The 25202-nt window shown below is 35.0% G+C and overlaps 1 protein-coding gene across 1 annotated transcript in view; it reads left to right on the top strand.

Annotated features, from left to right (window-relative positions):
• Window positions 1-25202, top strand: part of CSN3 (COP9 signalosome subunit 3) — a 308395-nt gene that overhangs the window by 64735 nt on the left and 218458 nt on the right. Inside the window, exon 4 of the mRNA XM_089102840.1 lies at window positions 1273-1467. Coding sequence (XP_088958966.1) covers window positions 1273-1467 — 195 coding nt within the window. The remainder of the gene's footprint in view (window positions 1-1272; window positions 1468-25202) is intronic.

Raw genomic sequence — 25202 nt, 5'->3', positions numbered from 1 at the left:
CTCTTTTAAAAGATACAAGAATTACTTATTTAACACAAAAATTTTGTTTTTAACGGATACCACGTAAAGAAAAACTGTGTTAGAATTGATTCATTGCCCTCTTTCCAGTAATATATTTTTATAAAAGCTTCGCGTACATACGAATATCCTTGTACTAAACCCCCAAAATTTGAAATAAAAAAAAAAAAAATGACAAAATTTAATTAGATAGCTAAATTATTACTTATTCAGAATATTAACGGAGGGCATTGAGCCTTCAATTCCATATTATCAAAACACAAAAAGTTGATAATTATATATTTTTTTTATGTTAAAATATTTTAAAAATTATATACCTAAGTGACGAAATACTTACAATTACAGAAAAAGGAAGAAAAGACTCCTGGACATAGCCTTAGCAAAAAATTTATCAAATTTATAAAGGGTTTGCCCTCTAGACTATATCTCACCCTATACTTAGCTAGCTCAATTCTTATGAATTCAAAATATTAACAGGGGGGCTTAGGATCATCAATTCCATAGCAACGAAACACAAAAAAAATTCGACAATTATTTGCAAAGCTTATAAAAGTTATATACCTAAATTACGAAATACTTAAAATCACGGAAAAAAAGGAAGACCAACCTTTGGGATTTGAACGAAATTCGAACTTTAATGGAAAGAGCAAGATATTGAGGAGGGAGGCAACCTTTCATATCTGCCGAAACTAATATGCAAATTCTATTTTAATTTTTCATATACAATGAATCAAAATCAGAGTGAGCATGCCTCTCTTTTTTGAATGTTTACTAAAATTGAAATACATGGAATCATTTAATATTCAATGATGAAGGAAGCTTTTTAAAGAGGTAACTACACAGTGTAAGGAAAGAATTTCTTCCTTAACTTAATGACGAGCCAATTTCTTTTTATTATAATAATGAGAAAATTTTACTCACCAGAAATTGCTTAGAATTATCCATTTTCTATGTAAATGTTCACAAAAAATGACAGTAGTGTTAAGCTGAATGAACTATTCAAAACTGTTGAAGAACCTAATTTGAAACCTGAATATATCCAAAAAATAATGGCAAAACAGCGAAACAAGACATGCTGGTTTTGGTTTATCACTAAAAAAAGACATGTATATACCTTGAACTAGAAATTGCGTAAATCTTTTGGCAAAAGGTGTAATGCCCTGTAGAATAGGACTACTAGAAAAACCTGTTTGGTACATAGGAGGCTCAGAAGTATAATGTTCTAGTCTACTCACGTTTCTTTTTCTTTTTCAGAGAGACAAGTTCGATCCCAAGTATTATCTTCTCTACTTTCACTATTCAGGATTGGTATTTTGCGCTTTAAAGAGGTTTCTCGATGCATTATTTTGCTTTGAAGTGGTCATTACCACCCCTGCTAAACATTTATCACAAATAATGGCCGATGCACTGAAGAAATATATTTTGCTCTCCCTTCTTCTGAATAGAAAGGTAATTCTTTTTATATTGTTATTTATTTATTATATGATATATATATATATATATATATATATATATATATATATATATATATATATATATATATATATATATATATATATATATATATATATATATATATATATATATATATATATATATATATATATATATATATATATATATATATATATATATATATATATATATATATATATATATATATATATATATATATATATATATATATATATATATATATATATATATATATATATATATTGAATTCCATTGTTTGATTGAATTCCAATTTTATTTACGAAATCTACGCGTTTTTTCGAATTTCTCACCTGAATTTATTTTCACCTGAAAATAACTTCTTAAAATTGTTCGTGATTAACGTACCTGAATTTTCAATGCAAGAATAGATACTCCCTTTTAGCTTGAATTTGATTATAAATAAAAGTTCAAATAGGGATAAAATCCTTTTAATAGACAGTGATGATGATAACATTGATATAAATTCACAAAAATACCAGATATTTCGGTCACATTTCCAGTGACCGTCATCAATAATAACAATAAACTAAAACAATAGTTTAAATACGAAATAAAATAAAATTACATATTTTTTAATTCTCTAATTCTTTTCAAAGGAAAGGCGGAAGCTAGCCTCTTTGACCTTCTTGGATTCGGTTCATTAGCGTTCAGTGATATAACACTTGGACAGAGATCAACTACATTGGGAGAATTGAACTTTTCTCTGTCACATTTTAATAAATTATCGTAGATTGAATTTAGCCCAAATTTACCTGTGTCACGATTCAAAGCAATGTTCTTGATTAAGATTTTCTTTATTTCAAGAGTTTCACGAAAATTTTCCTTTAAACCCCGATCCCTGGAAATCAAAGAGACACTATCGAACAAAATAAAATGGTACGGAAAATTGAAAATATGTTCTGAAAGGACTGAAGTAAAATCTTCAGACTTAGAATCTTGCTTTAAAGCTGAAGAAATAGAATCTTTATGCCGTAATAATCTCATTTCGAAATTCTGGTTAGTACGTTCCACATATGAGCTTCCGCAAGTACATGGGATCTGATAGACCCCACTTTGTTGCCCCAACGAAGTTAGATCCTTCCCACAATTTAGAAGAAAAACTCTGAAATTTTCTACTTTAATTTGATTTAATTTTTATAATGGTAGAAGGTAATAAGCTTACCTAAGCTATGGATGTCAGGTCATGATTTTTCTTCAAACGATTTTCTTCGATCGACAGGACCTGTGCCTGTCATCTTCAGGTTCAAATTCAAGGCTCTTGCCAGAATATAAAAAATTATCTTGCAAAATTATCATTTGAAGAAAAATCAAGACCTGACATTCATAGCTTAGGTAAGCTTATTACCTTCTACCATTATCATGTATAAGAGTCACGTTGGCCTCAGAGAATATATTACTAAAGTCGACAAAACGAACTATCAAGCCATCAAGCGTTTGGTGACACTTGGCATTTTTCTCAATGTAATAATGAAGATAATTAACTTAATTAGTGTAATTAATAAAATTAGACTAGTAATAAGCGTCTAATCTCAGTTCCTGACAGGAAAACGATTAGTAAACTTGAAAAATACCAAGTGTTGCCATACGCTAGATGGTGTTGATAGCTTTATGAAGGAGCCTAAGTGGTGAATTAATTCCCAAAATCACATAAAAACAATCTTCACCCTTACATAAAAATTTTAGCGAGAAGATAAAGTAAGAATAAAATAAGATAAAATGAAATAAGATGCTTTAAAATAAAAACTTTACGGACAAAACTCTTATAAAACTGCTTCAACTTAGTCAGTAGTTTTGAAAAATTAAGACGAGATAGTATCAAAAGTTTCAAATGGAAAAAATAGTGAATTAAACTTGTAGTTTGCCAAATCTCCTCCCACCCTTCTGAAAGACATTTTCTAACCTCTCACTGAGGCTGTTCTTAAAAACTCCTCTGTCTGTGAATATTATTTTTATTATTGTTATTATTATTTATTGGAAAACCCGTCATACAAAAAAGATAAAGACGGAGCAATAAACAAAAAAAAAGCAATACACATAAACTTAGGAGTTATACATGTGGTTTTTAGTGACGAACGCTGCAGCTAAGATCTACATCAGCTCTTAGAACAAGTTACACAAAACGAGAATTTTCTTAGTCAATAGAAAAAATTCTCCCCCCCCTCCCACTTCCTATGACATGAACCTGTATGCACCTGTGCCTTTGCCAATCTTACGTTTTTAATCCTCAACTCTTTATCAGTTGCCTAAGCTTTATTTTTTTTTTATATAAATAATCACATCGTTCTACTTCCTTGAAACCCTATCCATTCCTTGAAATGGCTCGTGAAAAATTCACCGCAGAGTTTGATTAATGGCCCCCTTTATTACCAAACCCCTTTCAATGGAATATCATTTTTCACGGATATTCCTAACTAAGTTTTCATCCCAAATCTTGCGGAATCAATTAGTCTGTGTTTTGATACTTATCTTGAAGATAATTTTGGGAAATAAAAAGTAATTGTACCTACTGGCAATCTTGGAAAGAAATTGTCAGGATCACGTACACACGATTTTTTTTGTGGGGGTGGTTGAAGGGGGTAAGGGTCACCAAAACTGTGAAAGAGGGGGATTTAAATAAAAATCATGGAAAATTGCGATTAGAACATTCTTGGGGGCCTGGACATATACATATGGAATTTTTTTATCTTATTTTAATAATACGGACGCAAGCTAGATAGGTATGAATCTAGTCAAGCCCTTATGGGAGGAGGAGGTGGTGAATTTTTCTGGGAGGGACTTGAAAACATCCACTGTAAATTTTTAGGAAATACTGTTCGGGGAGATTGAGTCCTGTCGCCCTGTCTCGGAGAGTAGGGAAGGTGAGGAAAGGCATTGAATATCTCTGGAATTATCGCTGTATGATAAAGATCTCACAGATATTAGAAGAGCGGGGGAGCTCATGTATTAAAAAAATAATTCAGGTATTAGTGAAAGGACAGCCACTGATAAGCAAATTAGTGTTAACAGTGTATAGCCAAATAATAACCAATAAAAAAAAAATTGATAACCTAGTAGTAAAAAATACTGTAAAAAAAAGCAAAAAATAAATAATAAAAATGAAACTTACGATTAACCAAAAGAATAATAAAAAGTATTTATACAAGACGATATTCCATTCAATGGAAATAAAAGTAAAATATAAATTAAAGAGCAAAAAGAAAATAAAAGTAATAAACAACGTTATTCGAATTACGCTCATTAGTTGGACACCACCAGCATTCGTGGTTTTGGTGCTATATATCAGGAAAATATTTATGTTTTGCACGTTTTTTTTTTTTATTTTAGAAGACTACAGTAACAGAAACATTTAAATTTGTATGTGAGGAAATAATTGATACATTAATAATTGTAATAGTTACAACAAATAATATGAAAAATAGAGAATAATAAATTATGATAATAATATATATATATAATAAATAAATAAGAATTGCAATAAAAAAAAATATTATATAAATTAATAGATAAACATTAACTATAATGAATAAATAAAAATGTAATAAATAATATAAACAGTGTCATAATTACAATAAATAATTAACGAATGCTGTATTATGTTCTCTACCACGCTTCGGTTGGAACGTCCAATAACTGACTAGGATTTTTTTCGTAGCACTGATTTAAAATAATAAAAAAGCAATGATAACAAAAATAATATGACGAAACATGTTATACATGATAAACATGATATGCTTGATAAACATGATATACATGACACTAAAACATTAGTTAAGCGTTAGACATAATAAACATAACCAACTTGCTGATGGTACCAAAGACATCAAAATAAAACACTTTTAGCCTCCTTGGCCCATGTTATTTCTATTCATTTCTGAAAAGGGCGATTTTCCAAGATGTTTCTATTGTTTGTTTTAACACTATGACGTTTCAAGGGCACTAACGCATTTTTGTCACTGTTGCTATATTGAACCGTGGAAATAATTAAGCAAAACTTATTAGTTAGATATGACAGCACTTTTTGTCATTAGAATGTTAACACCCAAACACAAAGATACCTTAAAGGATATGTTGGGGATATGTTGATCCCCAAACACAAAGATACCTTAAAGGGAAAGCTAAACTTTCTTAAGTACCTTGTGTTTAGAGCCATGCGTTTTTCGTTTATATTTTGATGATTTTCACACATGTTTCTTTTTTTTAAAGTTTGACGCCTGCTACTAGGCCTACTACTAAAAGCTGCATAGCCGCATATGGAGGTGTTTTTAACATATATAAATGTGATTGTGAACAGGTCTATTTGACCAATTCAAAACAGTCAGATTTGATTTTCACTGTCCTTGGTACATCGAACTAATATGATACACTTATTATTTGTCTACTCAAAATTCATCTAAGTATTATGTTCAAATAGTTTATTTTTCCTAATTTTTTTTCCTTTCCACGGTCATTGGATTACTTTTTCATTGCACGTGTGCTGCTTTGAATATTGCTCATCAATAAGCAGCTTGGTTTTGGCGATTCTTCAAAATAGGAGGGTCTGGAATTAAGTGGATTGAGTGACCTTTCCAAAAATATTTTTTTTTAGTTTTTTGAAAATCTGGGCCGATTAAAATTTTGGATTTTGAAACGGTTGAGGAGGCATGCCTAGAATTTTTTTTTGGGAGGGTTAATAGCCCCCCCCCCAAAAAAAAATCTTGGGGGTTTGGTAGTATTAAAAATAAGTGCCTAGAAATTTAAGAAAATCTTCGATTCCGGGGGGGGGGGGTTACGACCCCTCCCCTCGGTCTAAGCTCCTGGTCAAGGGTTATGCAGGATAAATCAGGATTGAAATTGGGACTTAATCGTAAGAAATAACTCGCCTTTTTAACTATTGTGCGTAAAAAAAGGAAAAAAAATGCAAATAAACACGATAGGCTGTTGAAACAAAAAAAGACAATATCTGTTTCACCAAGGTGGTAAAGTGGTAAATACATTGGGGATTCCACCAGATGGTTAATTTGACAGTATATATATATATATACAAATCTTAAAATTAACCAACCAGCCAACCAGTATTTTAAGCATAGGAGTCCAGCTGGACAAAAAGAAACATATTAAGAAAACAATTCTTACTCCATAATATGTAGAATAATCCTAGTTAACACATTTTGCAGGGGGGAGCCTTTATCTTCACTTCTTTGCTTGTTTTCTAGTTTTTCTTAAGAAACTCATGAATTTCTTAGAGCCTATATATTCACAGAATATATACCCCCACCCCCCCTAATGTGTAAATATATACCTAGAATTGCATCCTCAATCTAAATATAACATCCATTTGGATCACAAATGAACTTTACTCCCATATTAGCCATGTGGGGGATCTCCAATACATTGTTATAGTTTATTCTTTCTTTCTAACGTTACCACGGAGACCTGGTCACCACCTCGTTGCTCAGACCTCGTCACGTAGCCTACAAGAAATAATGAAGGCCTTGTGTAAGAAACTATTTTTATAAAATGTGAAGATAGCAAATACATTTTCTAAAAAAGAGGGGGGAAATATATGTTAATAGGAAAAATGAGTTGGACCTGGTTGATTGTTTCAAAATGTCACGGTAAACTTAATAATTATATCAGTAAAGATTTATGGGACGTACATTCCCGTTTCCGTCGCTTAAAGATTTCAAGGATCGGTTGTAATTAATTTTTTTAATTACATCACAAAAAAAAGGTTTCTTCAAGGGAAAGTAACGAGAGATTTTAAACCTTAGAACGTGCTGACGTTATTCTATATATGAGGGGTACTGTCTCCACTATGCCACCGCTCTTTTCAACAACTGTGTAACTACATACGGAGTTTTTTCACTAAAAATTGAATTTGTTATTTTTTTTATTCTTTTTAAGATGTATATGGTTGCAAAAATTTTCACTTCACCAATTCAAACCATCAGATTTTGTTTTCATTGTCCTTGATTCTTCAAACTGTTTAAGCAAATTTGTTAGGGCTGCTATATATATTTCTGGCCTAATAATGAAAATACGCATATTTATCAACGAAAATTGTTTTATTGTTTTTCAAAATATTCTCCATCAAGATTTATACACTTTTGCATGCGCTCAAACCAATTTTCGAAGCACTTTTTCCACTCCGATTGAGACACCGCCAAAACATGGTATTTGAATGCTTCAACAGCATCTTCTGGCGACGAAAATCGTTGTCCATGAATTTTTTTCTTGATGTGTGGGAATAAAAAGAAGTCATTGGGTGCCAAGTCAGGGCTGTACGGCGGATGACCCATCAATTCGACGTTTTGGTTGGTCAAAAAGGCGCTGGTTTGAGCCGATGTGTGAGAGCTCGCATTGTCATGGTGCAGAATGATGCGTCTTCTCTTGTTCGTTTTTCGAATTTCTCCGAAGACTTCAGACAAACAAATGGTGGTGTACCACTCAGAATTGACCGTCCTACGTTGCTCAAGCGGAACAGTCGCCACATGACCAGTTTTGCCGAAGAAACAGGCGACCATTTGCTTCGAAGTGCTTCTTCCACGAACAACTTTCGTTGGATTTGGCTCATCTTGGAAGACCCACACGGTCGATTGCTGTTTTGTTTCGGGCTCATACGCATAGATCCATGATTCGTCACCTGTGACGATCTTATAAATGTCTTTTGAAGCACCGCGATCGTATTTTTTTAGTATTTCTTTACACCACTCCACACGAGCCTTCTTTTGAGCGATTGTCAAATTGTGCGGGATCCAACGAGAACAAACTTTTTTTTACGGCCAGGTGTTCATGCAATATCGAATGTATGCTGGTGGGAGAAATGCCTAGGCATGCCTCTATCTCACGGTATGTCACATGACGGTCTTGCATTATCAGTTCACGTACGGCATCAATGTTTTCAGGCACAACGGCTGTTTTGGGACGACCTTCACGGAATTCGTCTTTGAGCGAGCGTCGGCCACGATTGAATTCGTTGTACCAGTTTTTTCACAGTACTGTAGGATGGTGCTTCGTCGCCATACAAAGATTTAAGTTCATCGATGCACTCTTGTCGTGATAATCCACGTCGAAAGTTGTGAAAAATGATCGCACGAAAATGTTCACGAGTTAATTCCATTTTTTGGCCACATTGATTTTTTCAAGACCCTGTAAAAGAAAAAACAATTGTCGTTAGTCAAAAAGTTCTGAGTACATTTATGCTACAAAAGTTCAAACTTTCCAATGGAAATGTCAGATTGCACCTGGCAACACTTAGTGTTGCCTAGGCCAGAAATATAACTCGTTTATATTTCCTTTCACGCTTTTCACGGTTACTAGATACAGCTTTCAGTACACATGTGCTCATTTAAATATTCAACGTGGTCACTTAGATAGGTCGACTCTTTTATATGAGGTTCTGACTTAACTCGATTGTGGAAGATTCCCAGCCATATGGCCTTGTGTGTGTGGGGGTGGGGGGGGGATATATGGCGAAGTATTATCTTTTAATTTTTAAATTTATTGTTCAATTTTTGAATAAATCGATCTATCTGAGCCGGCCCTGGTAAATTTTGGGTCTTGGAATGGTCAAGGGTTATTGGGGTTGAAATGGGACCTCAGCCATTATGAATAATATGTATTTTGAACTATTGTATATAAAAAAGAAAAAACAAGGCGATTGAATACAATAGGTTGAAATGAGAAAATTACTGTCTCACTGAGTGTAAATACATTGTCATAATTTATTCCACCTTTTTGATGTTACCACAGGGAATAAAGTAATAAAACTAGACAATGGAACTGGTTGCTCAGACTTTGCCAAATAGCTTACAAGAAATAATGAATGTCTTATGTAAGAAACTATTCTATAAAAAGTGAAGATAGTATTTATAAAAGAGAAAAAAAAAAATCAGAGTTAACAGTAAAAATGATTTGGATAAGGTCGTTTTTTTCAAAATATCACGATAAACTTAATAATTATATTTATTTTCTCCAGGTTTCAGTATTTTGCTGAAATAAAGTAGTTCAAACGCAACTTGCATGCAAAGGTATATTAAATTGATTTAAGTGGCAGGATAGATGGAACTTACGTTCCTCTTTCCGACGCCAAATGATTTCAGTTATCAATGCTAATTAGTTTTATTAAAATTAAATAAAAAAAATACCCCCTGCCCTTTACCTACAATTCATTATCACGAATTATTTGATTAGTTTCATGTTATTTACTGTTATATGATTTTAATTGATTTTAATTAGTGCAGTCTTAATTTGTGTTGTTATTAGTCTGCTGAATTTAAATTTTATTTTTATAAATCACAGCAAATCATTTGGTTTCAGAAAAGTATAATTTGAGTGCCAATGCCTGCCATAATGAAAGAAAGCGGCGACTGATTATCAATGTAAATGCACCATATTTTCTAAAAATAATTATAAATATAGACAATTATTTATTTGTTATTGCTGCTGTAGCCAAAAATCATTTCTTAGTATTAAAACTGCAAGAAAAGCAACAAGATAATCCATATTGATTGAATTGAATTTATTTATAACCTGTTGAGCACATAAAACCGTTATAACTTATTACGAGCACATAAAAAACTGCAATTGTTATTTCCTCCATTTTGGGATGAAGGGAATAACGGCTCTCACACTACACTATAGAACCTTTCTATGGTGTAGAAGCCTTTCTACACCATAGAAAGTACACCATACTTTCTACACCATACACCATTTTTTCGTAAAAAACCTTTCTTAGCATAATGTTAGACCTAACGCATCGTTAAGTTGGCTTATATTACTAAGCAAGTTTTTGCCTTAGCTTAGGCAGTTCCAAGTAGAATTGAGCTCTACATAGAACTTAACGTTACGTAAGGTTTTTTACGGCGTGGAAAGGCACTGAAATGGAGAGACTTGATGTATAATTAATAATTTCTAATAATGAATTAATTAATTTTTCCAAGATATTCCTTTTATGCTTGATGAGAATTTGACTCTCCATCTCTATTTCATATCTTTAGATTTTGAATAGTTTGCTAATGATGATTTTGATGATTGCAGAAAATTATTTTGGTGATTTTAATGATCATACTGTGATAGGATTTCATTAAGCATGAAAGGTTATACTTAAAGTAAAGCTACTTAACCACTTAGCTTAGAATATTACGTGTGTAGTATGAAAGCCACTTAACAAGCAATTTTAAGGATTATCACTGATAATTAGGCTCCAGAACACACCCTATGCATGTTTGATCATGATAGATGGCTCTCGCGCCGTTGAGGCTGCAAGTCATTCTATCCTAGTTTAACTTGTTCAGTGCCTTGAAATACTCCTCCCTTTGCGATGAAAGTGATATTAATCAAAACTGTATTAATAGTGCTATTCTTTGTGACTGAGGCTGCTGCTGAAAACTGGATTGATCAATGCAAAAAAGGTACTTTCATTTCTTTTGCTGTTTTGGCGCCATCTGTCATAGCCACACTCGTCACACTAAGAATCTATCAAAATATAGATGACGTTCCCTTCGTTCGCAAGCGAACAAGAAGAGAACGCAGAGGTGGCAGAAAGAAATTTAAGATTGACGTGCTAGTCACCTACGGACGATTGGCCAGCCAAAAGCCTAAGCGTGAGAGGTGTTTAGTCTCAATACCGCGCGTGAGCCTACCGCCCCGGCTGATCCCTGACAACAATGCTCCTACCAATAATTTCGGGTCTGATTGTCCTCCAGTATTATCGCCGCAGGTTCTCTCTTGTAAACAACAACTTCCAAACTTCCTTCTGAGCAACGTCCGCTCACTAACGAATAAAGTAGATGAGTTAGATGTCATTCCACGTCAGAATAACATCCATATCGCCGCAATTACCGAAACATGGCAGCTTGACGAAACAAGTGGAAGGATGGCTGGTTACAAGGTTTTCTTGAACACTAGAACAGACAGGATTGGCGGAGGTGTTGCCCTGTATGTACGCGATGATATCCCCTGCAAATATTTAGATAACTTCAATGACCCTAACCATGAAACGATCTGGGCATTATGCAAGCCAAAACATTTACCACGAGATGTCTCTTGCATCATTATTGCAAGTATCTACTATCCTGAAAGTGCCAAAAACAGACGGCTGTTGGTATCCTACCTTCAGTCTACGTTAGACACATTACGTCAGCGGTATAGCCGCCCGGGCTTCATAATAGCTGGTGACTTCAACCAAACAAAGAAACAATGGCTTGCCAATACGCTGGGTATGTCACAAGTGGTCAAGATACCCACCCATGTGACCGGGAGCACCCTTGACCTTATTCTTACAAACCTTGCTCCATATTACAAAGACGTGTCTTCGAACGGGCCTTTGGGCAAATCGGACCATCACACTCTGCTGATGAAGGCAAAAAGTGAAATCAGGAAGCTTAAGAAAATAAAAGTACTCCGGAGACCAATCACGAAGTCTGCTATTAATACGTACGGAATGTGGGTCGGTACTCTCTGCTTCAGCAAAGTATACAACGAAAGCGATGTCAACAGGAAAGCAGAAATATTTCAGTCCCCACTCTATGACAAATACTTGGAAGTTTTCCCGGAAAATCAATTTGTCGTGAGCGAATCTGACAAGCCCTGGATCACTCCAAAAATAAAACAGCTGATTCGCGAAAAAACCACTGTAAGGCAGTCAAGTGGTGACGCAACGTCGTTACGATTATTAAGAAACAAAATAGTTAGCCTTTGTTGCGAGGCAAGAAAGTCCTTCGGAAAATCCCTTTCGGACCCTGAAATAAAAAAGGATCCCCGTAAATGGCACCGTCTAGTAAGGCAGATTGCTGGAAAAACAATATCATCCAGTATCCGTATTCTGAACGATGATGGGTCACTCGTGAGTGCAAATGACGTCAACAATTACTTTACTGACATTTGTACATTCTTGCCCCAACTAACACTGAAATAGAGAATCTACTGTCAATATGCCCTGACGAAGGTGAAATCGAAATAGTTGAGTATCAAGTTTTCAAAGAGCTGAACAAGTTGAGTCCATCCAGTAGCTCTTTTCCTGAAGAGCTGCCTATAAGGTTAATACGAGAGTTCTCTCTTTTCCTGGCCAAGCCACTTGGACACATCATCAGCGAATGTTTCGCCCAGTCAACTTTCCCGTCGTGCTGGAAACGCGCATTTGTGCGTGTTATACCGAAGACTAAAACACCCAAATGTTGCAACGAGTTACGACCGATATCAATCACATCTACCTTTGCAAAAGTCACCGAGTCATTCATCCTGCGTGAATTGCTCAAGCAAACGCGGGAAAACATAGACCGTTACCAGTATGGCGGCCTCAAAGGTTGCAATACCTCGATATACCTCGTGCACCTAGTTGACATTATCTTTAAGTGGCTTGACAAGGGCAGTACCTTCATCGACCTAGCTCTCGCCGATTTCAGGAAGGCATTTGACCTGATTTGTCATCTTACGGCAGCAAAAAATATGCGAGCAATGGGCGCACAGAACCGGTTTCTTGCATTAGTGATGAGCTTCCTTCAGGACAGAATGCAGTGTGTATTTCCATTGTTTGAAGGTGACTTGATCTCATACTGGTCTAAACTTACCTGTGGAGCCCCTCAGGGTACAAGACTTGCTGGTTTCATATTTATCTCCCTCATCAACTTCCTCCTTCAGAATTTCGAAGAGCGACTCAAATTCGTCGACGATTTATCATTTGTCCTCAAATACCTCGTCAGAGAAGGTGTAATCGAACGTCAGTTCAGCGAGACCCTTCTGGCATCCTTCTCTGAGGACTGTGAACGTTACAAGCTGACACTGAATGCAGATAAATCAATGATCCTCAGGTTTTGCCCCTTAAAACGTGATCTGGAATTCCCGCAAGTCCCTTTCCCTGTTGTTCCATCTGCAAAAATCCTCGGAGTCACATTATCGATGGACTGCACATTCACCGAACACGTGGAGAAGGTTATTAAGGCTGGTAATGAGTCACTTCAGACCCTAGTCCTGATGCGCAGGTTTGGCTGCGACACTCAAAGCCTAAAAAATGCCTATATTACGTATGTGAGACCTCTACTCGAATATGCCGTCGCTGTCTGGGGACCTTTTGTCCAGAGCACCCACTACCTTTGCGATGACCTTGAATCTTTGCAGAAACGAGCTGTTAACATAATCGTTGGTAACAGAAGTGACGACAACAACAAACTCTTGCAAGAACTGAACCTTGAATCTCTCAGCGACAGACGATTATCACTGATCATGTCCCTCGGCAAGTCACTGCTATCTTCGCCCCATCACGGACTGATCCTCCCACCTGATGCTCCTGTTAACCAAAGAACCAGATCCCAGTCGAAGCTACAACCCCCTGTCTGCAGGACCAACCGCTACAAAAACACGTTTGTCCCCTTTTTCGTAGAAGCATACAACGAGACTTAGTGTTATTTGAATTCACGTGTTAGTGTTTTTATAGTGTTATTTGTATTTTTTTTTTTTCATATTGTTGTAAAGACGACATAAATTAGCCATGGCTACGCTGTTCGATCTTAATAAACCTATGTCTATGTCTATGTCTATGTTTAATAACTCGCATTTCGTAATTCCTTTTTTTACATTGTAGATGGCAGCATGTTTTTATTTCTGACCATCGCACCATTCAAAACGCATTATCTTCTTTTTTGGAATCATAGGTTTGTTTTGGAGACTTTTTATTGAATAAGCTGGATTTTTGTTTTGTTAGTAAATTGGAAATATGCTAGAATAATCGATACTAAGACACCTGAATCAAAACAGAAAAAAAAATGCAACTTCAAACAAAAATGATCCTGAATCAAGTTAAAAGAATCACAAAATTTTTCAGATGGGCCTAATGGTCCTTTGATGGGCCCAAAGCGCTCAGGTTACGCACCAGATGTGCACAAACTGCTACTGTAACTACTACTAGCAACACATTTCTGCACCAAACTACCCTTGGCGCAGCTAAGCACGCTTCTCGTCTAATCCAATGTGTTCAATGTTTAACTTTTTCTCAAAATCCTGTTGGATACTATCTTCTTTATCTGGCTATAATTACGTCAATTAGTGCCATTCCTTTAAGTCGATCTTAAACTTAAAAAAAAAAAAAAAAACTTGTTGAAAGCTAACCCAGACGCCGCTATGAGGTCGCGCAAGCAAGGGTTCCCGTCTTTTGGTAGGGACGGGGAAAGGGGTTGATCTTGGAGAGGAAACCCACAAGATTGGAATTCATTACTAAAGCCAATACAGATACTCTTAAACGGTCATCCACCCACCACACGTTTGTACGTGAAGCTAGAAAAGCGCGCGGTCGACCCTATGGGGGCCTTGCAACTTTAGTTCGCCTCGCTAAGAAACCTGAGCTTATTTCCTCTGATCATAATTTAATGGCTATAAAATGCGGTAATGTGGTCCTCATCAATGTCTATATGCCATGCAATCGCAAGAACATTTCTTCCCTATCTGTCTTCGCGGGTCCTTGTAAGCGACTCAGGACACTTCTGCTAAGAGTGACAGGATTAAATTGGACTGTGGCTGGTGATATTAATGACTATCGTTTGTCCCAATATAATAGAAGTAGGCTGTCTTTTTAAGCTCTACCTAGTGGCAATCAATGAGTCGACTAAGATAATGAATTTAACAATATTCATATCTGAGGTGGTGCTAAACCAATCCTGTACCATCTTTTGGCTTGACGAGAATCTATCATGGTTCCTCTTGTGTTTGTTTTGGATGATTAAATTGTCGATGATCACTTGCCTTTAACTTTTGAAATCGAGTCCTCTCCTCAACTGGTTTAAAACTATATTTGTTATCAAAAAACACAGTTTGATAATCAAAATTGGAAACGAGTAAATCCCGAAGTTTATTTGTATGTTCTTTACTCGTTATTATCAATCCTGTAAGTACCTTTTCACCTTTTACAAAGTTCTGTAAGGTCACCGACAGCTAAGATTGATTTAAAGTGTTACTATTACCAGATCGTGCATTGTTTGAAGTCAGCTGCTTCAATTTCAGTTCCTGTTGAACGTGTTAGATTTGGTACCAGAAAACCCTTATGGAATGTGTGCCCAGAAGTGAAAAAACCCAAACAATGCAGGAAGTTTAGCTTCGTCTTTGGATTGCTTGTTATCGACCCAAGTCTGGTGAAGTATTTAAAATTAAGCAAAACTCAAAACGTCAGTTTAGATCTTCTTTGCGTCAAGCCCGCCTGAATAGTTTTGATGGTCCCTCGGATCAGAAGTGTTGGTCCAATATAATTAACAGCAGCAAGTGTGTGTCTGCTACCGTTTCGATTATCAAAATCAGTGATTTTGTTGCTCATTTTACTCGTGTTTTTTCTACATTTAATCATTCAAACCAGTCCATGTTTTCTTCCTTATTGCATAATACTGTTCCCCGAGTTCTTCGGCCGGTCCATATATTGTCAATATCTAGTGGTGATATCTATCGGGCTTTTAAGAATGTCAAGAAATTAAATTCTTCTGACATGGTTGGTCTGCTTTATAATTACTTCATTGTCAAGTTGTCCGTTGCTAGTAACAAATATTCAGGTACTGTTCCTGATGTGTTTATTCCAGATGATCTTTCTTGATAATGGTAATTATGAGATTTTAAAATATATTCTAAAAAAGGAAAAGGACAGAGATTAGTGATACAGTTATCGACAAATTACAGTTTCTTTCTTAAAGAACAACCTGTTAGAATACGTTGTATTGCTTGATTTTTTCATTAAATGTGATTTTTCTTACCATCAAGGCTGGTTAAAATACAAGTTTGGTTATTATCAGGACCCTAATAAGATTGGTCAGTTGCTCATATTTGCAAAAATGCCAAAAAAGACCAATTTATTTTTGCTCGGTTGATATCTCAGGCGCTTTTGACAACTTTGTACATTCGCAAGCGCTTCACTGCTTAGTTAAAGCAGGAGTTAACTCTTCCGGAGTAAAAGTTCTTCAATATTGGCATTCCAATTCGTTGGTCTGGTTAAAATGGATGGCTGATATATCCGAGCCTATCTCAGTAAAGAAAGGGGTCAGGCAAGGTGGTGTGCTGTCTCCATATATTTTTAAAACTGTGCGTGCGGACTGTTTGCGAATGCTGTCTCCTACTGTGTTTTAAGAAAATACTGCTGTTAGTCACATTGCCTATGCTGATGATGTTCTGATAGTTAGTCATACTGGGTCAGGCCTCACAAAGAACCTAAATGTTCCGATTAATGCTTTGGGTATGATTGGGATTTCTGTAAATGCTTCAAAATGCGAGTTTCTATGTTTTAATTCTTCTAACCCTGCTCCTTCTTTACATCTGAGTGCAATGCTATTCAAGTGTGTCTCAAAGTTGAAATGCCTTGGAATTACTTTTTCTAATACACTTTTGACTAAATGCTCGTCTCTGCTTGCTAGTGCGGTGCAATGTATTTCCTTCTCATATGATATAATTTCACCTAATAGAGATAGCCACAGCCACCGAGGCTTATGTAAATATTACCATAGTTTTTGTTCTCCTGCAGTTCTTTTTCTTTCCGGTTTGCAGCCTCTAATGCGCAAAAAAGACCGTCTTCAGCTAAGGAGAGGCTATTTTAAATATTGTAAATTCCTGCTATATTTGCCAAGGTGGTACAGAAATCCCAAGATTATTTCTCATTTTGTAATTATCAACCTTGTAGTGCTACTTGATAACATCGCTAAGGACCTGAGGACCAGTATTCTAAGAAAGATATGTGTCAGTGACCCCCTCAATCATTTTTTTCCAGATTAGTGTTTTTATGTATATTTTTAGTTATTTATGGTGTGTCTTCCTTATCATGTGGATAATATTATTTTGTTTTTTCTTTATTTTTTACTCCGCATTTATTTTATATTGCGGATTATAAATAAACTTACTCACTTACTTACTGTATATAGAAATTAGCGTGGATCAGCTTGGGAAAGACTTGCACACGAGGAAGAGTCTAGGCACTGGCTAAAAAGCTCGATATTATTATTGGCAAACACACAGAGTGCATAACCCCTCAATGGCTTTTAGGGGTAATAAAAGGTGAAGTCTCTTTTGTCTAGACAACCATTTCATTTAATAATTTCCTATCTATAACTCCTGAATGTGGATTTGAATTTCTCGGCAAATTCTGTGATCAAAATTGAATCGTTTTCTCAGTTCCGAACTTTTTTTCTTTTGTTAACTTTAAGTAAGTGTTTAAAAGTTGGTCGACTCGAACTTTGGCCAACTTTACGAGATTTTTTTACGAGATTACGATATTTTTATGCAAAGTTTATTTTAAAGCAAGGTGTTCCCTTTGTCTCATCTTGGAAGAGAAATAAAAAAAATCAATAAAGTGACCTTATTATCCCAAGCTTAGGTGTTTCCCTCCAGTCTTGCGAAAATTCAAAGAGTTTTCATGTGATAAATTGATCTACCGGCATAATAGGAAATTTATGGAAACCGATTATTGAATTAAGAAAAATATTGTCTTTTGAGGGAGCCGAAAAGCAAGTGATCCGAAGGAAAATATGCTTCCCGCTTTCAGTCAAAGCGGTTTGCTAGGGATAGAACTATACAAAAAAGGTTCTGCAAGGGGAAACTATAAAATTGGCTACTTTACAGGATGCTCTAGTCAATAAGGACCAGCCGTAGCTGAAAAGGCATCGATTTCACCATTCTACGTTTAAAACAATTTTGACTAGTTCGGCGGTCAATAAGGACCAACCGTAGCCGAAAAGGCATCGAGTTCACCATTCTACGTTTATACCAATTTTTGATAGTTCGGCGGTCAATAAGGACCAGCCTTAGCCGAAAAGGCATCGAGTTCACCATTCTATGTTTATACCATTTTGGCTAGTTCGGCGGTTACTTTTCTTGGATAGCCTGGTTCAATACTTGAATTTTTGAATTTTCAACTGCTTGGGTCATAATGATATTACGTTTTTCTGTAACACGTTCTCCAATAGGCCGTTTTGAAAGAACTATTTCGTTGCCTTTTGTCGCTTCTTTCCAGACAAATATCCATTGTTGATATTTTTTTTATTTCGTTTTTTTTTTCTGTGGATACAGGGGAGCTTAGCTCTAAAATAAAGAGCTAGAAGAAATAATATTTATCTTATACACTCCCCGTTCTAAAAGCAGTTGAGATTTTAGAATCTATTTGCCACATTAAAGACGGTTACAGTACCCTGCCCCCTCTTTCCCTTGTAGTAGACCTAAAGCAAAGAATTCACAGTAAGAAAAAAAAAGCAGGCCGAAATCTGTCTCAGGTTTTACCCATATATTTATATTTTTATATTTTTAATTAAAATCAAGTAGTTGCGGGCATCAAGCCATGGTTTAATTGCAGAAAAAGGCAAGACAGATATTCCGAGTGAGTGGCAAAGTCTGGCATAAGCCCTTTTTAGGATTATGTAAAAATACGTCTATGATTTATATACGTTTATGGTTATACGTCGACGTATTATTTAATAATACGTCTATGGTTTTACCATCTCGAAGTATGCGCTTAAAAAAAGGAGTGAAGGTACTGGCTAGGAGTAATCTCCGTAAACAAAATGTCGTTGTTATATAAGTGAATCTTCCTTTTAAAGTCTCCTTATCTGTTAATCTTCTTAAAACTTCTTAATCTTCTTATGACTTTTTGATCTTCTTATCTTTTCTTTGTGGTAGCTCTAGCCTTTATGTGTAAGCTCTGTATCGACAAAATAGAAAACATTCAGTCACTGTGACTGATTTCGCTTCATTAAACTTAAAAATGTTTTTAAAAAAATGTCAAGTGAGGGAGAATCGTAATTTAAAGCTGATTCAAGATTGGTAACTATTATTTTGACTAATATTTATGATAAAAGTTCGTTGCAAAAACAAATTTGTGGGAATTATGGAAAACAGTCTGAAATCCCGCGAAAAGGTGTTGGATCGAAAGGAAAACTGCACAATTGGAGTACCATAGCCGAAAACCTCCATATGTGAGAATTATCACCCCCCTCCGCATCTTCACCTCCGCATCTTCATCAACAATGAAAATCACCTTTTCCCATGGAATGCAGCGATCCGTAGTCTTTTTTCTGCTTTATTTTTTTCTTGGTCGCTGCTAGCGGGACACTGAAACGGCATAGATAGATATTTAAAAGCCCATTTGAAATGAAATTGCTATATATACGGGCTTTTTACAAGTAATAAACATGATATTAAAAATATTTTTTTTGGACAAAACTGCATCTTCATATACAAGATGATATTACACACGAATAACGTCATATATGGTAGAATACAACCATAAATGACGTTATACTAAAACTTAAAAGAACAAAATTTTGTGGAATATCCCTTTTGTATTATCATGATGGTGTCATCTGTCATGATGTCATGTACCAATATAAAAAGATAGTTAAAATCAAGCCACTTCAGAAGCAAATTTATGGGAGTTAAAAAAAAGTGCACCATTGGAATGTAAATAACCGAAAATCCCATTTAAGAGAACTGCAACGCCCCATCCTGAGCAGTAAGGAAAATCACTTTTCGCATAGAAAATAGTGTTGTGCCTTCTTTTTTTATTCTCCTATTTTTTTGTTGTTTTTTGTTGTCGCCGCTTGTGGGGCCGTGAAAGGTCATATAGAGATAGTTAAGAGCTTATTTGAAAGGAAATTTCTATATTAAAAACGTGATATTAAAATAAAATACACTTCGCAAAAACTGCATTTTCATATGCAAGATGATATAGCACCCGTGTCTCTTGAAAAGTTACTTCTCTGGGATATGATGTCAATTTGAGTGACTCTGCTGCCTGATTCACCGGAGTTCGTACATTACTAGATCAAGCTAATTTACATAAAAGTAGGCTTTAGAGTGATCCAACTAGTAATATCGGCTAATATCTTTACTGTCTGTGTTTCACAAAATTTTCGAAAAGGCCATCCTTTCCCGTCTACTTGGTTTTTCGGAAGTGAAGGACTTGTTTCATTAGTTTCAGCTTGGATTTCGAGCTAAGCACTCAAAGGAACATGCGTGTGCTGCTCTTCTCAACTTTCTACTTGTGGGTCTTGATTCTGGTCTGATTCCTGCCGCTATATTCTAGACGTTCAAAACGTTTTCGATTTGTTCACCCGCCAAATTCTACTGTCTAAATTGCCTCATCATGGTATAAGAGGAAATGAAATTGTTTAGTTTAACTCTATTTGTTTGGAAAGGTTGTCTTTATGGATACTCCACTCATCATCTAATGTTGAGTTTGGTATGCCATAAGGTTTAGTTCTTGGACCAGTTCTTTCGTTAATGTAGTTTTCTGGTCTTACTGATGCGGTTGTGTCCTAAAAGCTTTCAATTCGTAACCCACCACCTTCTACTGTCTAAACTGTTTCATCATAATATAAGAGGAAATGCAGGTGCTTAGTTGAACTCTATTTGTTTGGAACGTTTATCTTCATGGATCCTCCACTAATCGTCTAATTACGAGTTTGGTTTCCCATAAGGTTCGGTTCTTGGGTCAGTCCATTTTTAATGTAGGTTTCTGATCTTACTGTTACGGTTATGTCCTAAAAGCTTTCGGCTTGTTAACCCACTAATTTGCACTGTCTAATTGGTCTCATCATGGTATGAGAGGAAATAATAGTGCTTCGTCCAACTCTATTTGTTTGGAAGGGTTATCTTGATGGATTCTCCGCTCATAGTTTAAGGTTGAGCCTGGTGTCCCATAATGTTCAGTTCTTGGGCCATTTCTCTCCATAACTTTTGTATCTGGTCTCACACTTGCGGCTATAAACCTAAACCAACAGTTTGTTGAAGTCTATGTAACCTTGAATCTTTCCTTGCCCAACAACGTAGATCATCATCACTAAAAGAGGACGCTTTAGTTGTCTTCCCTGACGGTAGTATCCTGGGGACTGATGTGAGAACAGAGCCTGAGCTCCGTATCGAATCGGCGGTTTTGTTTGGTAGAATAATTTTATGGTTTCATTATCTGGCTGTAAGTGTTGCTAAGTCGGCTCTCTTATTTTTTTGTGAATTTCTCTGGCTTGCCCTCAACTATCGGAAAATCATCTTTCGAGGGGTTCTCTGAGTAGACTTAGTAATTGGTATCCTTAGTTCCTAGATATACTTCTTGGATGTCAATCTTTTATTCCTTTTTTATACTGCTCTTCAAGATATATGACACACCGAGGAACCTTATTCTTGAAACAAATAGTTCTATTAATTAGCGTTTGTGTGATTTTAAGTCTCTTACGCTCTTTCATGTGTCTTTCGTTTTATCCCGATTACATGGTTATGTTCTTGGGACCCTCAGAACTAGTCAATTTCTTGTCTCTGATCATCCTACATACCCTCATCATAATTCTGGCAAGATTCATGTTCTATTCAATCCGTCTGTCAGATAAGACTTAAATCCACTAAATGCCAAAAGTGTCAGCTAAAAAGTGTCGCTCGTTTGGTGCCTCTGTAGACCTCTGCAATGAATCTTAAACTACTTAAATTTAATACTTGAACTTCAACTACTTGAAATTTAACTGCTTAGATTTAACTACTTGAATTTTAAAATACTTAAACTGGCTTTAGATATTTTAAACGTTTTAAACTGAAATTTATATTTAGTTCAAGAGATAAAAAAAAGTTGATTACAAATTGGGATATGCATTGCAATGGTTATTGTCATTACTTAAGTTATCTGGAGTTAGAAGTAAACTTAGAATGTTAATCTTTTTTATTTTGTAAACCTCTGGGCTCTCTGATATGCTCGACTTCATGATATAATTTTCATCAAAACCACTCCTTTTTTCGTGGTCATTATCTGCCGTTTTTAAAACAGATCAGGCTCGTAGCTTAAGTGGGTAGCTTTATCCTTCAAGAGTTCTACATATTAAGATTTACCCTAAAAATCTAATTCTTTTGATGAATATATTGTTATCAAAACTTCTTTTAACAGTTTCGGCCTGTTTTTACCAATTACTTTTTGCTTGCATTTTCTTGCATTTGCATCTTGTTTTGTGTAGAGTTTAATAAGTTTCAAATACACCTATTATTATTATTGTTATTATAATTCTTGCCATTTGTTTTTATGCAACTATATTCTGTTTACCCGAGAAACTTTTTGTAGTCCATTACCTTACTGTACTTAAATGTATTGCTTTAGTCCTTTTTGGGCCGAACATATTGTTTTGTGCCACAAAAAGGCAGAAAACGCTACTTTGCCGTGACGGAATCTCTTTTGCTATTGAAAAAGGGCACCTTGACGTTCAGTTTCTGTTTGGATGAGCCCTCTTTCGATATTCTAAAACCATTGGTTCGATACGGTCACCCCTTGGAAAAAACATAGAAATGAACGCATCCGTGACGTTCCTCTGATTTTTTTTTGCATTTTGTCGTTAGCGGCCTTAAACCTCTATAACAAGGTTTTCAGATATGCTGAATTTTATGGTGTTTTTTTTTTCTCAAGATCATCTTCCTTTTTGTGGGTGTTCTATTCCCTTTTTAAAAGATTAGATAAACTTTCTCGTTCAAATAGCTTTAGGTGAGAAGCTTTAAATTTAATAAATTTTACATATTAAGAATCACCAAGAATCACAATGTGAATTTTCTTCTTCTCTTTCAAAGATTAGGTAAATTTTCTCGTTATAATACCTTTAGGTGGATAACTTTAAATTTAATGAATTTTAAATATTAAAAATCACAATAAAAATGATTTTTTAATCTTTATATTGCTGTCGAAACTCTTTTTTTTCAGAGTTAAGGTTCAAACAGTTCGTGGTAACGAACTGTAAGTAAGGAGCGACCCGGCTCAATGGTAACCGAAACTCTAAAAAAAGGAATTTTTATACAAATAGACACATCAAAAGAATCAGATTTTAATGCTGATTTCAAATATATAAGTTTCATCAAGTTTAGTCTTACTTATCAAAAATTACGCGAGAAAATTACCTGAGAAAATTTGGCCGATTTTCGAAAAAGGGGAAAGACCCCCTAAAAGTTATAGAACCTTAATGAAAATCACACCATCATATTCAGCGTATCAGAGAACCCTACTGTAGAGTTTTCAAGCACCTATCTACAAAAATGTGAAATTTGCATTTTTTGCCAGAAGAAAGATCACGGATGCGTGTTTATTTATTTATTTATTTTTTTTATTTATTTTTTTTTCCAGGGGTGATCGTATTGACCCAGTAGTCCTATAATATCGTAGGAGGGCTCATTGGAATGGAAATTAAAAGTTCTAGTGCCATTTTTAAGTGACCAAAAAAATGGAGGGCAACTAGGCCCCCTCCCACGCTCATTTTTTTCCCAAAGTCACCCCATCAAAATTTTGAGATAGCCATTTTGTTCAGCATGGTTGAAAATATGATAAAAATGTCTTTTAGAATGACTTAATCCCCCGAAGTCCCCGGGGGGAGGGCTGATGCTATGAACATTACTCAATGTTAACATGTAGTATTGGTTATTGGGAAGTATACAGACGTTTTCAGGGGGGGATTTTTTCTGGTAGGTGGGGGGAGGTTGGGTCGGGGGTTATATGGGAGGATATTTCCATGAACGAAGTTTTCTTGGGGGAAGGGACATTGCTATAAAGGGGGCGCCGGATTTCCCAGCATTATTAAAGAAAAAGATCAGAAATTAAATAAAAAAAAAACAAGTTTTTCAACTGATTTCAACAGATCAACTGATTGTGATTAAGGGGTCACTTTTAAAGAATTGGAAAAAAAAATTCGAACTTTAGCTTAAAGAGCAAGGTATTGACTAGGGGGCGAACCCCCTAATATACGTGTTAAAAATTTATGAATATAGAAGCTCGTTATGTAAGTTAATTCGTAAGTTACGTATATTTATTACTAATAAAAAACATTCGTAAATAAAATTAAACAACTTTCGAGAAAGCCATTTAACCAAATAAAAGTAAAATTAATGTGCAACTTTTGTTTTAATTATTTATGTAGGGTGAGCCAATATCAAAACCTTTATTAATTCAAAAACGTTCAAAAATTAAATATAAAAAACAAGTTTTTTTTAACTGAAAGTAAGGAACCACGTTAAAAATTAAAACGAACAGAAATTATTCCGTATATGAAGGGGGCTGTCCCGTCCTCAACGCCTCGCTCTTTACGCTAAAGTTTGACTTTCTCACAACTCTATTTTTTTTAACAATAAAAAAAAAATTAGCGTAAAGAGCGAGGCGTTGAGGAGGGGACAGCCCCTTCATATACGGAATAATTTCTGTTCGTTTTAAGTTTTAACGTCGTTCCTTACTTTCAGTTAAAAAAAATCTGTTTTTTTATTTAATACTATTAAGATCAGTTGAGTCTTAGCCTGTAGTTCGTTACCTTGAACTGTTTAATGAGAAATTGTTAGTTTTATTTGTTTTTTGTTTATATATATATATATATATATATATATATATATATATATATATATATATATAATTTCATATATTTTAAGTTAATATATATATATATATATATATATATATATGTATATATTGTTTTTTGTTTTGTTTTTCGTTTAAATATTGTTTTGCATTTTATATATATATATATGTATTTATATATTTTTTTTCGTTTTATTGTTATTGGTTTTGTTTTGGCTTTTTTACAGCAATTTTATTTTTATGATCTTTGTCATTTTAAAATATGAACCATATTCTGCTTATCCTAGGCACTTATCTCAGTTCATTGCCGGTCTGGCCCACCCAGAAACGTCATTCCTTATATATATAGCAGTACATATTCTTATAAATATTATTTTTCTACGTAAAATATTGCAGTTACATT

This window comes from Artemia sp. Qi Xiang Cuo, chromosome 17 (assembly GCF_049724085.1).
Source record: "Artemia sp. Qi Xiang Cuo chromosome 17, ASM4972408v1, whole genome shotgun sequence".
Classification (NCBI taxonomy): Eukaryota; Metazoa; Arthropoda; class Branchiopoda; order Anostraca; family Artemiidae; genus Artemia; species Artemia sp. Qi Xiang Cuo.
This window is presented reverse-complemented; position numbering and strand designations above follow the sequence as displayed.